Source organism: Canis lupus, chromosome 14, assembly GCF_011100685.1.
Source record: "Canis lupus familiaris isolate Mischka breed German Shepherd chromosome 14, alternate assembly UU_Cfam_GSD_1.0, whole genome shotgun sequence".
In the NCBI taxonomy this organism is placed as follows: domain Eukaryota; kingdom Metazoa; phylum Chordata; class Mammalia; order Carnivora; family Canidae; genus Canis; species Canis lupus.
Window position 1 is genome coordinate 19,612,119 of NC_049235.1, and position 13,452 is coordinate 19,625,570.

General features: G+C 36.5%; 1 protein-coding gene across 1 annotated transcript; it reads left to right on the forward strand.

The window, feature by feature from the left end:
• Nucleotides 1–12,318: 12,318 nt before the first annotated feature.
• Nucleotides 12,319–13,236, forward strand: LOC610020 (developmental pluripotency-associated protein 4-like). The gene is given in 1 exon segment (XM_038557540.1): nucleotides 12,319–13,236. A coding segment is annotated over 1 exon segment (918 nt).
• Nucleotides 13,237–13,452: the final 216 nt, after the last annotated feature.

Below are 13,452 nucleotides of genomic sequence, written 5' to 3' on the forward strand. Positions count from 1 at the left end.
AGAAACAAATGGATCTCTCTCTCTCTCTCTCTCTCTCTCTCTCTTTCTGTTGGATTTTATTTTGCTTTGTTTTGTTTTCAAAACAGAACTTGAGCTCTTTAATACTGCATCACCACTGAATTACCTTGAAATGTAAAGTTGATACTTTTTGTGAGCTGGCATATTGTTCTTCCTCTTGAATTTTAAAATTTGACTTTGCTGAGGGGAATTTCATTTTCTCTCATCTGAAATTACAAACAGATCTCTTCTGTGCCAGAGTTAAGCATGAAATTAAGGTAATTAAAGATGAGTAAAGCTAAAAGTTCCCTGAGCAAAATCAAAGCAAAGGAAAAAATAAATAAAGACTGTCGTGACTGAAGTAGCATTACTCATAAATCCTCTGGGACTTGTGCTTTTGTTTTTGTTTTAATTTTTTCCCTGTTTTCTTTTTCAGTGTAGGATGAGATAAAAATTTGAGACCAAGAGAATGATCAGAAAGGACTGTAAGCAGGTGGATTATTGCAGTGGTCTTTTCTTCATTTCTGTAAATGTTTGCTTGTTTGTCTAGCAAATGTTTATTTATGTGCCCATGATGTCCCATTGTACTGTACTAAAATGCTGGTACATCATGTTTAGGCAAGCAGTTGACAATTTATGAATTCCTAACTTCTCACTGTCAACGCCTTCAGCCAAAGACCACCAGGAACCAACTTGTTAAAGTTGGGTTTATTACTCATTGCAGTGGGAAAATCACACAGCATGGGGAACCATAGGGAGCCTCAGTAAGTGGGAGTTACAAAGAATCTGTTAGCGGATTTGGGCTTGTATTGAATGATTTGAGAGCAGGTATAAGGAAGGAAAGTTTGCTCTAGACTGGAAGCTATTGGAAAAAGAGAGCTTTTCTATGTTTTGATGTTTTGTGGGTAACACAATAACCATGTTTTTTGTCTGTGCTTAGACAAAATTATGAAGTGGTCTTTCGCTGTTTCATTTTATCGTTGTCTCAGGGTCACCTCATCTGAGGTTGGAGACTGTTCATGTCCAACAGGAGAATAAAATGACCGGACTGAATATAAGACCAGCTTATAACAACATTAAGGTCTACCTGTGAAAATCAGATCAATTCCAGGTGTCAGGAGCTTTTTTCTTTTTTGCCCCTCTCCTCTCTTTTCCTCTTCTCTTTTTCTTCTCCTCTCCTCTCTTTTACTTACTTCCTTTCTCTCTCTCTCTCTCTCCCTCCCTCCCTCCCTCTTTTTGTGTTTTCTGTTCTGGCATCACCAGGAATTCTCCTTTCTGGGTACAGACCCCCAGGCTCACTCTGTTCCTTCAGGCTGCTTTGCTTACAGCAGCTCACTTTCTACCCTTGCCTCTGCTGAGGCCACCAGCCCAGGGCCTCCTTTCCTGTGCTGTGGCCAGAGGCCAGACAGGAACAGAATCAAACCCCTTTTCATACTGCCTGAATCAGGTGAGGAAGCAGGTATGCTGCAGGCATACTTTATCGGATTTTAGAGGGTCCTGGGCATCTCCAGCTCCTCTTTCTCCCTTCCCATGGTTCATCAACCTCAAGTCATCATTCATTCTACAGACTTGCTGCTGTCCTCCTCCAGTCTGTCTCCATTGCCAACATCTTAGGCCAGGCTACTGTGCAATTTCATTGGTGGTATTAGCCACCTACCTCCCTGCTGTCACTTCTGACCCTTTCAGCCCCTCTCCTGCACTGCTTCCAGAGTATCTACAAATGCAAATCTGAGAGCATTACTGCTTACCCTTGACTCTCCGTGACATTTAAGACAAAGACCAATCTCATTACAAAGCTTGCCACGATGTAACCTTTATATATCTCTTGAACATGTAGCTTTTTGTCGCTTCATCTCCAGTACTCTAGCCATATTGCAGGCTTATTTGCTACTCAAATAGGCTCTATATGCATATTTCCTCCCGTGTCTTGACCCTTACGCATGATCTTCCCTCTATTTAGAACCTACCCTTCCTCCTTCTTCCCTCTAAGCCCTAGTTTATACCTAACTTGACCTTAAACCCTCAATTTAACTCTGCCTTATATAAGAAGTCCCAGCCCCTTGCTGAGGGCTACCATAGCATGGTCAGTTCCCATTCATAACACTATCTCCCTTGATTATGAGCCCTGCTTCAGCATCTCCTTTGCCCAGAAGTGTTGCATGAGGATAAGGAACTTATTGGAGTTGCTCACAGCTGTACCCCACTGCCTGGCATGTAGTGAATGCTCATCAAAATATTTATTGAATATTTAAACATATTAATTAATTAATTGAATGTGATATACAAATAAAAATACTACGGTAAGTGCTACTACATTATAGATCACTGTTAGTACCGAGGCTTATTTTAATAAACATAATTATATAGGCTGTCTAGGGAAATTGATTAATATGTCAGATACTGTTTCCTGCAAAGATGTGTACAAAATTATAGACAAAAAACTTAAATAACTTTCTGTAACATACCCAGTTATAATAGGTGAGCTGTCCAAGAGGCACCTGGGTGGCATTGTAGGTTAAGCGTCTGACTCTTGGTTTTGGCTCAGGTTGTGATCTTGGGGGTCACGAGGTCAAGCCCAGTGTTGGGATCTGTGCTTAGCATGGAATCTGCCTGAGATTCTCTCTCTCTCTCTCTTCCTCTACTCCTCCCCTCCACGCTCTCTCCCTCTAGAAAAATAGATAAATCTTTAAATAGTTGAGTTCTCCATGATCTCTCATGTGTTTTTATATTGAATACTATTTTATGTAATGCCATTTAATTCCTTAATTTTTGTTTTCTACCTCTTCAAAAAGATGATAGGGTCCTTAAAGACAAGGGATATATCTCTCATTTATTTGCATTTTCCACAAATCCAAACAGCTTCTGATACATACCAGGCTTGGAGTAAATGTTGTTTTATTAGATTTGATTTCTGATCTTAATAAATTGAACATGTTTAATAAGATATCAGTTTCTATGAAAGGAATAAATGACATCTGCCTACCCTCTGGTCTGGCAAATTATTGCTCATTCATTACTCACTTGGTCACTCAGTGTTTATAGGACCTTTGCGTACTTGGCTCTGTGTTAAGTATTGGTTGTACAACATGAATGAAAAGCTGCTGTTTTCCTTTGAGGATTTCATAAGTATATAGATAATAATAATATGATATAAATGCTAATGGTATAAGCACAGAAAAAGCATTAATTCTGTTTAAGGGAGTATATATGGTCTTGAAGTGTGAGAAGAGAGAATGCGTGAGTTATTGTTTTCAATAGCATAGAGGCATATAAGAGCAGGGGAGTTGACTGGCACTCAGGGTAGAGGTAGGATAATAGCAGAGAATGAATCTAGAAATATTGGTTGGATCTGACCTGGGATTGTGAACTATGTTAATGAATTATGATCTCATCCTATTAGGTGGTGTATAGCTGCTGTAGTGTGCAGCCCAGTTCCCCCTTGAAGAATAAATGACTTAACTTCCTCCACTGCTGGAAGAGCTGCCAACAGAAAGCCCTCAGCAATCCATTGTTGGCCCCCCTCATGGGATTGCCCCACATGGAAAAAAGCCATTTTGTCCAAGGTCATGCCTCTTTCCCATATTGTCCCACATTCAATGATTGATTGAATGAGTGGATAAGGCCTAGTTCCTTGACCCCACCTGAGCACAACTCAAAAGTGTTATTTCAACCTCAAAACTCCTTAGCTGAGGCCCCACTGAGGCAGCTTCTCAGTTTCACTTCTCCCTCTGCTTAATTCTGTTATTTTTTCCTTCCTTTGCATCAGCATGGGTCCTAAAATCGTTCCTGAGTAAAACTGCTGCTTAGGGACATAATTTCCAAGTCTGTTAAACTGAGGAAACCATCTTACAACAGGTGGTAGTAGGGAGCCACAAAGGGATCTGAAGCAAGAAAGTGATATAATCAAATATAATTCTTCAATATGAGCTTTCCCACATGTACAAAAACTAATTAGGCTTTAAACAAAAATGCACATCAATTAATTTATTTCATCAGGGATTATTCCTGTAGGGCTGACAAAGCTGGCATGGCAGTTGAAAAAGCATGTAGTGTTGATATTTTTTGATAACACATCATTTTTCTTCATTATTGACATCATATCCATCTTTTTAAAGGATTTTTTTAAACATCAGAATTCGTTCAACTTTGTCACAGAGCAAAGGAACTACAAAGTAAAATTTTTAAATTCAGGACTTTTAAATTCGGGACTGATTAAAAAAATATATATATGTGCCTGATTTTTAGAAGGCCATCTCAGGTATAAAATGGAAAAACAAGAGATCATTCACAACATGAACATTAATTTTTAAAACTTTTTAACTGGGGCAGCCCTGGTGGCGCAGCGGTTTAGCATCGCCTGCGGCTCAGCACCGCCTGCGGCTCGGTATGTGAGATCCTGGAGACCCAGAATCGAGTCCCACGTCGGGCTTCCTGCGTGCGGCCTGCTTCTCCCTCTGCCTGTGTCTCTGCCTCTCTCTCGCTCTCTCTGAATGAATAAATAAATAAATCTTTAAAAAAATTAAAAAAAAAACTTTTTAACTTTACTATGGCAAAATTCATATTTAAATTCTACAAAATGGGATAGTTTTGTTCCACCATCAGATGATTGAAAATGCATCCTTTTAGTTTTGTCTTTCAAACGTTCAAATCCTATAAACAGATCAGGTAAACCAATGGAGAATCATATGGAATAAGTGTTGCATATGTTGCAAATCCTAGTTTGCATTCTAGGATTTTCTTCCACTTCTGTTGAATATTATCAGATTACCTTTGTATCATCCATTCAATCTACAGTTACTGAGAATTTATTACAAGGAAGGCACAGAGAATGGTCATAAGTAAAATCTATCTAAACCTACTAATGAGGGCAGCCAGGGTGGCTTAGCATTTTAGCGCCACCCTCAGTCCAGGGCATGATCCTGGAGACCCAGGATCGAGTCCCACGTCAGGCTCCCTGCATGGAGCCTGCTTCTTCCTCTGCCTGTGTCTCTGCCTCTCTGTCTCTCTGTTTCTCATGCATAAATAAATAAAATCTTAAAAAAAAAATAAACCTACTAATGAAAGACCCAGCCCTGGCTTTTCCTCCTCATGTCTTATCAGGAGTGCCTCATGTGAGTTCCCATAAATCCAACATCATGGGGTTAGCTGCCATGAGGGGTTCCTGTTACTTTCCTCTTTTGCTTTGGCTTCCTAAAGCTGAGCATCACTACGTTTACTTCATGAGAGTTTCCAACATTGTGGAAGCACAGCAGTTTCCTGGAGGCACCACTGAAGTATCCTAAGGGCTCAGAGAGTGAAAATTCTCTGATGCCAATCTCCCTAGATTGCGCTCAGCTCCAAGTGGAGGCACTGGAGCCCTGCAGTTGACAAAAGTCTACATTTAGGTCAAAGAGAGAAAGCCTCTTTCCCTCTTCTGTGTTACACTCTATAATGGGTGTTTCCATTTTACTCCTTCAGACATTAACCATTATAGGATTACAGGATATGAGTTGGGACATGGACATCGTGAATGCAGTCTTGCCCTTTCCTTCAGTGACTAAGACTTTCTCAATCTTTTCATGTCAGATTTCTTCTCTTGGAATGACTTTCCTTCCAGGAGTTCTCTTAGTTCCTTTTATGCATAGACTCATGGTCTGTTTCATAGTTGACTCAGTATTTCTGAACTCTGTGATGGTCACCATTTCGAATGTGGATACTACCAGACAAGGAATGATTATGAAATATCTGCTTTAAGAGATTCTAGAATTTCTCTAATTGCTAATACACCTCAAGATGAGTTGAAGTCATCAAATATTTGTAAATAGTTAAGAAAAGAGAAAAAAATGCTACTATTTCCAAATAGTCTACTCTTTTTTTTTTCTTTCAGAGGAAGAGAAAAAATTGCTACTATTTCCAAATAGTCTACCCTTTTTTTTCCCAGAGGATCATAAATTCTAGATTTTTATATTAGTATATTTTTAAAAGAATAACTGATTCAGTACTGTTCCAGATTTTGAGAATTGTCTTAATATCTTGTGTAAATAAGGCAACCTTTGTACAAATGAGAGAAACTTATTTAAAAGATTACTAGGAAGTTTGTATAATACTTTATAGTATTTCTTGACAAAATATAATGGTAAAATACTAAAAGGGCTATCATCTTAAAAACAGAAAGAGGGTTTGTAACACTTAAAGACAGGTGATAACCTTTAACAATTGTATCTTAGGGAAAAATTGTAATTTCTCAACAGGAAAAAAAATCCCTATTCATCATTCAATATATCATCATTTAATATGAAAGATAGCAGAATGCACTTATTAAATACTGAATAAATTTGCATTTTAGAGTAACTTAATTTTCACTAACATAATCTGGAAGGCTCAAGTGAAACATAAAGGCGTTAAATCAACAGATAATTTCAGGTATAAATTTTACCAAAAAAAATATATTGGCAGGTACAAGACATTCTTATTCCAAAGATAAATTTTGGACACTTTAAAATGATATTCACAAAAATAATATAGTTCCAATATGCTTATATGATTTAATTTCAGTAAGACTTTCTTTTCTTCCTTTGCAAACATGAGTTTAACTTCTGCCTCTAGAATTTTTATTTTTCATAAAACCATTCTATTTCATTCACAATTGTTTTGTCATACACTGATGATCTATTGCAGAGAATTACATAAGATATTAGGACTTGTTAGAAAGGAAGAAAATAATGAAAATTATATTCAAAAAGACAGCAACACCAATATTTGCTATCTGGATTTCCAATTCTAGACATTTTGGAGCACTTGATTTTCAGACATGTAAGGAAGAAGCGTACAACTTCCCTTTATCACCACTTCCAGGAACTAACAATCCATATTGCAAGAAGTTTGACACAAATGCTTGTGTTGCAATATGTGACTTACACTATGCTTTTTAAAAAAAAAAAACAAAAAGGGAAAAGAAGTCTGATGTTATCACCTTATCTTTTCTCAAAGGACTAGGGACTAGGAGTTAAAAGCCTAAGACAGAGAAGTTAAAGGATTTGTGGTACCTAAAGGAAGCCAAGTTCTTTACAGAAAAAGAGCTGAACTTTAAGAGATATTCTATTTAGCTTGAATTTGGAAGTTGGTCTTAAAAGAGTTAGCATACCTAAGAATGAGGTAATTCTATTTTAAAAAATCACTTGGAACTGTACAACCCTTTTGGAACAATTGGACTAATAGTGCTATAAGCCACTTTTTTTTTTTTTTTACAGCAAGTGGATTTTGCCAAATCCATGCTATTTATAGGTTTCTAGGCACATCTATGTTATACCATTCACTTGAATACATGGTCAGAAGACAGGTCATTCTTACTTTTAGCACATACAGAAACAGCTACAAATTCTAGACCAAAGTAAAAATATATTGAAATTATACATCCAAAGTCTGTATCTTCCAGAGACCACTTAGTCAAAATGTGTGACTATTAAGTTGTTATTAGAAGATGTAGCTTTATATATAGGATATATAAAACATGCATATATTTGCAACGTATGTCTATTAGCCTCCAGAATTTGAGACTAATTTTTAGCAACATGAGCTGTATTGTTTTCGCTTCTTGTCTGCCTGCTTTTAACATTAGGTCATGTATAAAAACTAACTGTGATAACATTATAGGTCTCCATACCATTTTAATTTAGCAACAATCTATCTGAACTTATGGATGTCTAGAGGTAAATGAGGTTTCCTCTTTTCTATTTAATTTAAATGTCTCAAATACTCTATCAGAGCCATAAATTTAAAGTTAACTATGGTAACAATCTAAAAGTAAAAAAAAAATACGTAAATCTGCCCCCATATTGTATATAGACTTTTCCACCTTATAATGCTCCTCACCAAAAAATAATAGAATAAAAATAAAATAAATTAACATTTGTTAGTGGAATTGCAAAAAATAGTGAAAAGTGACTTCTATTTCATCAACTATTCTATAAACACTCAAAATTTAAAGTTAGCTGAACACTTGCTAACATAGTTGAAATGTATCATAAATACTACTTTAAAATACTTCTACTTTATAAGGTAATTTTTAAAATGTGTCAGAACCATTTTATGAGCTAGCCAGAAGTTTTCAGAATGCAATAAAACTGATTGTAATCACACAAAAAAAAAACTGATTGTAATCATTGTCCTTTGATATGCCAAATATAGAGAATGCAAAAATTGAGTAGAGCTGTAACAAATGATTATTACTATAATTATATTTTTAAAAATTTTTATTATAATTATATATTATAAAATGTTTATTATTTAATAATTATTATAAAATGTTAATCTAACAATAATATTCTAATATATTTCTAACTTCTAAGGCTATCCTATGTATACTGCTATGATACCATATGACAAAATACTACTCTTCATAAAAAGTCCTGTACTTTTCAGATGTGGGACATACACCATCTCTATTCTAGTCATGTTGAACAAGTAACATTATGGGAAATATAAAAATTGTTTACATTTTAAAATATAGTATTAGCAACAATGTTGGTTGACAGTAAATGATAAAAAAAATCTTTCCAAAGTTTCTTGTTTTCATTGATAAAACACAACTAATATTATTTGACATGACTGTACTTTTTTCAATTGAAAATATTTTATAAGAAAATAATTCTTCATATTTTAATGCATTTAATTTATTAGTTAATTCATCAATATCATCTATTAATCCATATGCTATTATCATTTATATGTATAACATGTTATAGAGCTTAATATTATTAACACATATTAATTTATTATTAAATTCATTTAATGCTTTACAGCATTTTAATGATCATTTTGTGGTCTCTTCTGTTGATACACAGTTTACACAATTTTGAATTTTATAAGGATACTTTCTATAAGAAGTATGTGTTCAGAAAAAAAAAGAAGTATGTGCTCAGTTTTGCTGTTGCGGCTGGATCTACTTTTGTAGTGCTCATATTTGCACATCATTCTCACAAGTCGCTTTTTAAAGTAGACAATTTTAACATAATTTACACTCCAAAAACCCAGGACGTTTAAGCAGATTTAAACACTCACTTTATAATAATTAACAGTGAACCTCATTCTATGGCCAACCACATTTAAAACAATTCTATGACAAGAATTTGTTGTATGCTTTGTATATCCACTTAATTTTGGTTTTCAACATGATAAACCATTATTTCAGTTATTATGTTTTTGATTCAGTAAGGAGATTTCATTCTTTAGTCATTAATTCATTAGTTTGATAGGCCAAGCAATCTAATTCTGCATCTCTAAAATCAAATGAAGTTTAAAATATTTTTTGAGGAGGGCAGCCCCGGTGGCCCAGCGGTTTAGCGCCGCCAGCAGCCTGGGGTGTGATCCTGGAGACCTGGGATCAAGTCCCACGATGGGCTTCCTGTAGGGGGCCTGCTTCTTCCTCTGCCTCTCTCTCTCTCTCTGTGTCTCTATGAATAAATAAACAAAAACTTTAAAATATATATATTTTTTGAGGAAAATGTACTAATATTTATTAGTATATTTACTAATAATCTTTCGTATACTGTTATTAATGAACTGTTATGGGTTATATGCAAAATTCATACATTACATCTTCTTCCAATGAAAATATATTTCTGATTACTACAAAGATTATTCTGTTGGTGCGACAAACCCTTAATACACTGCCAAATGATGGGTCGTTTGTCCTACCAAATCCCAGCTTTACCACAGGTATCCTTGAGTATGTTATTTAACTTCTCCAAGTCTCGGTTTCCTAACATGTAAGATGGGGATAATAATAACAATTTGCAAGCTACTACAAAAACTTGTATTGTTGACATAACACATTATTACTAATTTAGCTTCCTAAAGAACACCCATTTATTATATCCCATGGTTCTCTAGGTCAGAGTTCTGGATGAAGCATGACTCAGTGAATCCTCTTCACAGAATCTCAGGAGGGCAAAATCAGCAAGACTTTGTTCCTTTCCGGAGGTTCTAGGGATATATCTGTGTCTGAACTCACTTAAGTTGTTGGGAAATTCAGTTCTTTGCAGTAGTAGGACTGAGGTCCTCATTTACTTAGTGACTGTCAGCTGGGAGTCAATCTTTGATCCTATAGACTTTCCTCAAGATCACCTCGCCAGAGGCCCTCTATAACAAAAGTGGGTCGAGTCTGTCTCAAACTTGAATTTCTTTTGCTTCTGTTATATCTCTCTGATCTCCAGCCAGAGAAAGTTCTCTGGTTTTAAGGGCTCATTATAGTAAAATTGAATTTATCTGGATAATTCAGTATAATCTCCTTATTTAAGGTCCATAACCTTAATTACCTCTGCAAAGTCCCTTTTGCCATATATATAACATATTCACATGTTCTGGAATTTAGGATGTGGACATCTTCAAGGGGCTATTATTCTGCCTATACCACAATATTATAGAAATTAATTCATGGAAGGTACTTAAAACAATGTCTGGTGCAAGTGGTTCTTATTTTTTATATTGCAATAATGGTAAAAATCACATAGACAATGTACCATGACATCATCTGCATTAAACATTTTGTACAAACCCATCATTAGCATTTATTAGTATGATTGGCTGTGTCTGTTTATTAGCTTAAAACATTAAAAAATAATTGGTCTGCTGTAATCATTTTTGTAGTGTCTAATTAAAGTCATATCTTAGAATATATTTAGAAGCTAAAGTCAAATCAGGATATATCTTTCAGTTGTGAATTATCACTTTGGAAGAGAAATTTTGTATTTAAAGTAGGAGGATAATTCAATCTAAGTATTCATCAGATTTTTGGCTATTGCTATCACTTTGATATTAGGAAGTTAATAGCAACCAGGTAAGTTTATCAATGCATTAAATTAAAAAAACTGTCAGTTTAGGCTACTAGTTTGATCAAAAACTCACACAGACATATTTTAAGTCTACAGTAGTTCTTGATTACAGGAAAATCATCCCAATATTCTGAAGTAATACTCTATTAATATTTCCAAACAATTTAAAAAACAAAACATAAAATTTAAGATATCTCCAGAGAACTAGAAAATCTCTGGTAATATATAGAGTCTAGCTGATGAAATATTTAGGCCTGAACTAAGTTTTTTGGTAGAAATATAACATGTTATATTTACTTACATGAATCCTTTTCTACGACTTAAGCTCTTTGAAGAAGAAACTGCTCTTTTTCACATTTTGAAATTCTTCGTTCTACATAGAAACCTGCTGTATAAAGTTGGTTAAGTTAAATTGACATGTTGCTTAATAAACATACCAATGTAAAAGGAAAATTAGCTAGGCTTCAATATCCATAAATATGTGAGGGTTTTCATTTTGGCTTACATATGAAGTATGATTAGTTCCTCAATTTCACAAAGTAAAAATCAAAATGAAATAAATAGGGAAAATTTCTAAGGTACTATTTCTCTTCCAGTTTCATCAGAAGATTAAACTCTGTATATCTAGAGTGTTACATACTTTCCAGATGCTTTTCAAGCTCCTAATTTTATTGCTGTTAAGAGTCTGTCATTATTTTGATGCAGCAGATGAACAGACCAAAACGCTATTTAACATGTGAAAAGCTAATAGCAGAGCAAGTAGATGAAACAAAACAGTAATATACACCCCAAAAGCCCTCATGACCAGTATAGTCCTCACAGACTTTTAGATTAATAGCTCTCAAATCCTTTAAGTAACAAGATGGCTGGTAAATACATACCTTGTTAAATACACTGGCAAACTGACTTGTCCTGAGAGTAAACTCTAGAGCTAAGAGGGACTAGGAGTCCCCGGATTCTGACTCTGAAATCTATGCCAAGTAGACAAGTTCAAATGGAAAAACAAAACTCCTGTAAATGGACTGAGAGAGAAAGAAAAAGGGAACATTAAAAAAGAGAAACCAGAAACCAAAACTGTTCAGCACATGCTCCTGGAGCCATTTATAATTCCTTGGTATAACTCAGTATTTAAGTTACTAGTTCTTAATTATCTGGGCTGCAACTTATCACCTGGTCACATGTTTTAGGCAGAACATAGGCTAGACAAAAACAAAATTGTGATCAGTGTGAATTAGTTCCAGGACGTACAATTGATTGCTTATAAAACAAGAAGGATTTAATGTTATCACATTGTGGGAAAGTGTTTGTTTTCTTCTACAGATGCAGCCATTAGTTAGGAGCATAACATATGGCTAGAGGGTAATTAAGAAGCTGGTGCCTCGAATATGAATAAATAAACTGGAGGGTTCAACCACCACGTTACATCCCCCTGTCTCTGCTAGTCTTTGTAACAGAATTCTGACCCATTTCAGGAGTAAGACTTTTTGTCAACCTTGACTTCTCTTTGGATATGGAGAAAGCAAAAGGCAAAAAGAGCTCCACGAAGTGGGGGGAAGACTATCTGGCTGGCCAATCCCAACCTGTATCGGAAGACGCCAAAGAGAAACAGCAGGTGTATGGTGAACCAAAGTTACCAGGAACCTCAGCAAGTGGGACCAAACGGAAGAGATCTATGAAAGAAGGCAAAGCTTCCTGTTCAGAAAAGACAGCACAAGAGAGTACAAGAGTAAGAATTCGGAAGAAAATCCCAGTTCCTCCATTACCTTCGAAACTGCCACCAGCCAACTTGTTTCACCGAGACATCCTGCGGGCCTGGTGCCAAGAACTCAAGCTGAGCACCAAAGGCCAGAAATTAGATGCATATAAGCGAATCTGCGAATATGCTTACCCAGATCAAAAGAAGAACATTCCTGTCACCGCAGAGGAGGCCAAGATTCTCACCCAGACACAAAGAAGGTTGATGATGGACAAGGGGGAAATGTCTCTAGAAAGTCCTGGAACAAAGATACCTTCTGATGGAACCTACCCTCCTGAAGTGGCTGCCCCCCCCCCACCCCCCGAGGAGTCTGATGCTCTCCTGGAGGGGGTCAATACTGTTGTTGTGACCACTTCGGCCCCAGATTCCGTGTTTGCCTCCTGGTCCAGAATTGCAGCCAGGGCTGGGAAGATGGAGACAGTGGCATCCCCACAGGAGGCCCATGGTGCCAAGTGGTGTGTGGTCCATGGGAGAAGTATGCCTGCAGGCACAGAAGGTTGGGTTCACCTGCAATTTCATGCAGGATAAGCTTGGGTGCCTGAAAAGCCGGGGAGAGTATGCGCCCTCTTCTTGCTCCCCGCTTGTAACTTTCCACCCCCACAGCTGGAGGATAATATGCTGTGCCCCAAATGTGTTCGCAGGAATAAGGTGTTAATGAAAAGCCTCCAATGAGCTTTCGATAGCAGGAAAAGGGACACAGCTGTGATTATAATCAATGGTACAAAGGGAACTACAATCAACTCCGTCGTGACACTGATGGCCGGATTATAGGCTGCTCACACCCTGCATGCTTCCTGCTTACAGGGGCACAGGCTAGTGCATTGCAGATGTTACCCTCCAACCTCCATGGGGCCTGTGGCTTCATGGGTTGAGATGCAGGAGCTCTTA